Source organism: Condylura cristata, unplaced genomic scaffold (genome assembly GCF_000260355.1).
Source record: "Condylura cristata isolate star-nosed mole 26May11 unplaced genomic scaffold, ConCri1.0 scaffold00012, whole genome shotgun sequence".
In the NCBI taxonomy this organism is placed as follows: domain Eukaryota; kingdom Metazoa; phylum Chordata; class Mammalia; order Eulipotyphla; family Talpidae; genus Condylura; species Condylura cristata.
The window spans coordinates 19,387,965-19,390,975 of NW_004567113.1; the positions used below are offsets into that span (position 1 = coordinate 19,387,965).

A 3,011-nucleotide genomic window follows, 5' to 3' on the forward strand; every position below is an offset into this window, starting at 1 on the left:
CTAATAATATATTAAAGAATTGAAAGATGGACCCAGGAAAGAGACAAAGGAGTAAACTGAGGAACCCCTTGCCTTGGTTTAATATAGTCAAAGATGCCAGAAATGTATTCACTTTTATTTCTTTAATGACTCATTAAAAAGACAACTAAAAATGTAGTTCTATTACAAGTGTTCACTGGTAGATTCTTTTTCAGAGTTTTGATATATATAGGTAGAAAAAATTGTAGAACATCTTGCATTTATACATTTTCCCTCTTAAGTCCCCCTATCATGTAAATATCGCTAGAATGGACTCTAGGAATTATGGGATCACAAGATTATGTAACATCATAAACAGGTGACTTCTCACAAGCAACACTCCAAATTTCTATAGTTGCAATGGGTGGATTTTACACTGTTAATGCTACTGTTTCATGAGTGAAAATATTTTAATCTCTACTGAGTCTTGTTTTGGTTAATTTTTTCATTTGTCAGTCAATATAGAAGTTTCAATGATCTCTCTAGTGTTCTAATTTCAATTATACTGTCTTCATGGGTTAGAAGTTTTTGACTTTTTAGGTTATCACCTTCCCAGACTCTACCATGAATTAATTCCCTTTCCTTTCATAAGGAGGCAGTCCTTAATTAAGCTTTATTGTTTCTTCTTGGACTCTCCCCAGCTTTTTAACACCTTTTTGAAATGCTCAGGAAGAGCACAGCTTTCTAGGTGCGGTTGCTGGAGTCACAGGGAGGAACCTTCACCTCCCCACTCTTTGGAATGATGTAACCTTTCTATAGTGTGTGAGGGAGGAAAAGCAGAAAGTGCTGACATGCAATTCATCTGCATGAAAGTTCTTCTGAAGGAAAAACCAGGCAAGTTAAATACCTTCTACTCAAAGGAAAGGAAAATGTAAAGTTCTGTTTAGAACTAAATTAAAAGTCATAACTTAAATAAGAGGTTTATTACTAGATGACCATTGTAAGACCATGCAAGTTTGATCTTCTTTTAACCAACCTCATGGCCTAAATAGTTTTTCTTATCCTCATCACAATGAAAATAAAAAGTACATGATTTTGGTTTGAAGCTAAACAAAATGGTAGATATTACTTTTTAATTTCACCTTTACTTCCTTAAAGGTGTCCAGTGGTGTATTTTGGGATTAGTGGTGGGGTTGGGATTCAGAGGTATGGCTGAAGGTAATCCCATTTGCAGTGCAGATATGGAAAAATTTCTCACTTTTCTTGTTGACAGATTTTAGTATTAGATAGGCCTTGTAGAAATTACATCATAGCTCAAAGAAATTAAGGGAACTGTATTAAGACTATTGAAATTACATAAAAAAAAAACATGATTCAAGAAGGAGGACCTTAATTCCCAAGTAGTTATTACTACCATTGTTCAGTTTTCACTCTGTGCAAATTTGCTCTCAAGTATTCAGAAATGGTAATAGAAAGTTTCCATATGCTGCTGATTGTTGAAAAAATTTCTTTTTCCAGTTTCTTTGTTCAGTGTCATTTCAGAACCAGTGGAAGATTGTTAGTAGAACTCTAAGATGTTGGTCCAAATGCCTAGTCACCAGGTAATTCCATTAACATTAAGAGGAAGACATGAACATAAACAGCAGGGGGCCAGTAGGTCCAATATGAAGGTTTATAATCCGTGAAGAAACAGAAATGTTTTGCCCACTCCAGGCTTGAAATGTGGAAAGCTTTCAGTCACCAGAAACTCTTTAGCTTATTCCATATTTCACAGATAAAAGTCATACAGTATTGTGATAACTTAGACACGATTTATGCTTGAGTAGTCTGTTTGTTTTTTTCTCTTAGACTTCAGATGCATATTTGGTTCACTGAAGGTGCCATAGTACTGATGCCATCCTCATATTTGATAGCACATTCTTTTAGACATCACAGAAGCAGCATTTTGGGGTTGAGGTCTATGATGCTCTGGTCCACAATGCCAGCAGCGAGCACATGAAGAACCCAAGCTTGGCATTGCCTTGGCTTGCTGAAAGGTTGATAATTGTTCCCATAAAAATTCATCTCTGGTCAGAAGCATGAAACTCTTTGTAGTGAGAACAATGACTGCACAATAGCAATAAACCCAAAGTAGGACTGAGAGTTTGTCTCCTGTCACTGTGGCTTGTTCACTTGTCTCCCATAGCACTTTCAGAATGCCAAAGTCTAAAAATCAGTGTTGGGTTTCATTCCTTCATTTCATCATGACCCCAGCCTTTATTATATGCAGGTCAGTTAGCTTGTGACGTTTTGTTCATTCATTAGAAGATTTCAATTTGGGGCACACTGATTGTTACAAAGGCTGTATGAAGATTTCTTACAAAAGTCTCACAATGGTCTTCCTCCAGAACAAATGTTGTAAGGTGACTTCAACTTTAGACACCTAAAACAGAGCAGTGATTTCCATATAAATTTGACTGGTGTTGTGTTTGTTTAGCGTATTGAATATTATATAAAAGCTCTGTTTTTGGAGCTTCTCATGGTGCCCCTCCTTCTCACCCTCAGGTGGGTCCACTTTCTAGCAGCTGTGGGTACTAACAGACTCACAGCAGCATCCTTCACCACAATCGAGCCCTTGGGTAACAGGGCACTTTGCCTGAAGATTCCTAGGAGATCCCAAGACCCTACTAAACCCAAGATCCTTCACCTTTTTGGGATAACTCTGCAGTGCCATTCATAGACCGCTCCGTGGAATTAAGTTGAAGCTAGACTTCTGCTAAAGCCCCTTTGTTTATCTTCTTCCTCTGCCCTAGCTTTCCTCATTTCACCACAGGTTTCACTTTAGAGCACTCCCTTAGCCAACACTGCACAAGAATCCTCAGTTTAGATTTTGTTTCCAGGAACCTGACCTCAGCTAGCTGTATTGTTAATGTTAAAAGGTCTTTTATCCTGGCCCTCCCTGGTGGCGCAGCGGGTTAAAGCACAGCACTGAGAAGCTGAAGCCACTTCCGCATGAGTTCGATTCCCGCTGGCCCCGGAGGTGACCACATGGTGTGGCAGACCTCTCCTGACCC

The 3,011-nt window shown here is 38.6% G+C and overlaps 1 protein-coding gene across 4 annotated transcripts in view; it reads right to left on the reverse strand.

The window, feature by feature from the left end:
• Positions 1–2,270: 2,270 nt before the first annotated feature.
• The window catches only part of EPGN (epithelial mitogen), an 8,500-nt gene continuing 7,759 nt past the window's right edge, over positions 2,271–3,011 (reverse strand). For 3 of the 4 annotated variants that reach the window (XM_004681215.1, XM_004681214.1, XM_004681213.1), the window contains one exon: positions 2,326–2,380. In XM_004681215.1, the coding sequence (XP_004681272.1) occupies positions 2,326–2,380 (55 nt within the window). Of the gene's footprint in view, positions 2,381–3,011 lie in introns of all 4 variants that reach the window. The other variant, XM_004681212.1, reaches the window with a different exon arrangement.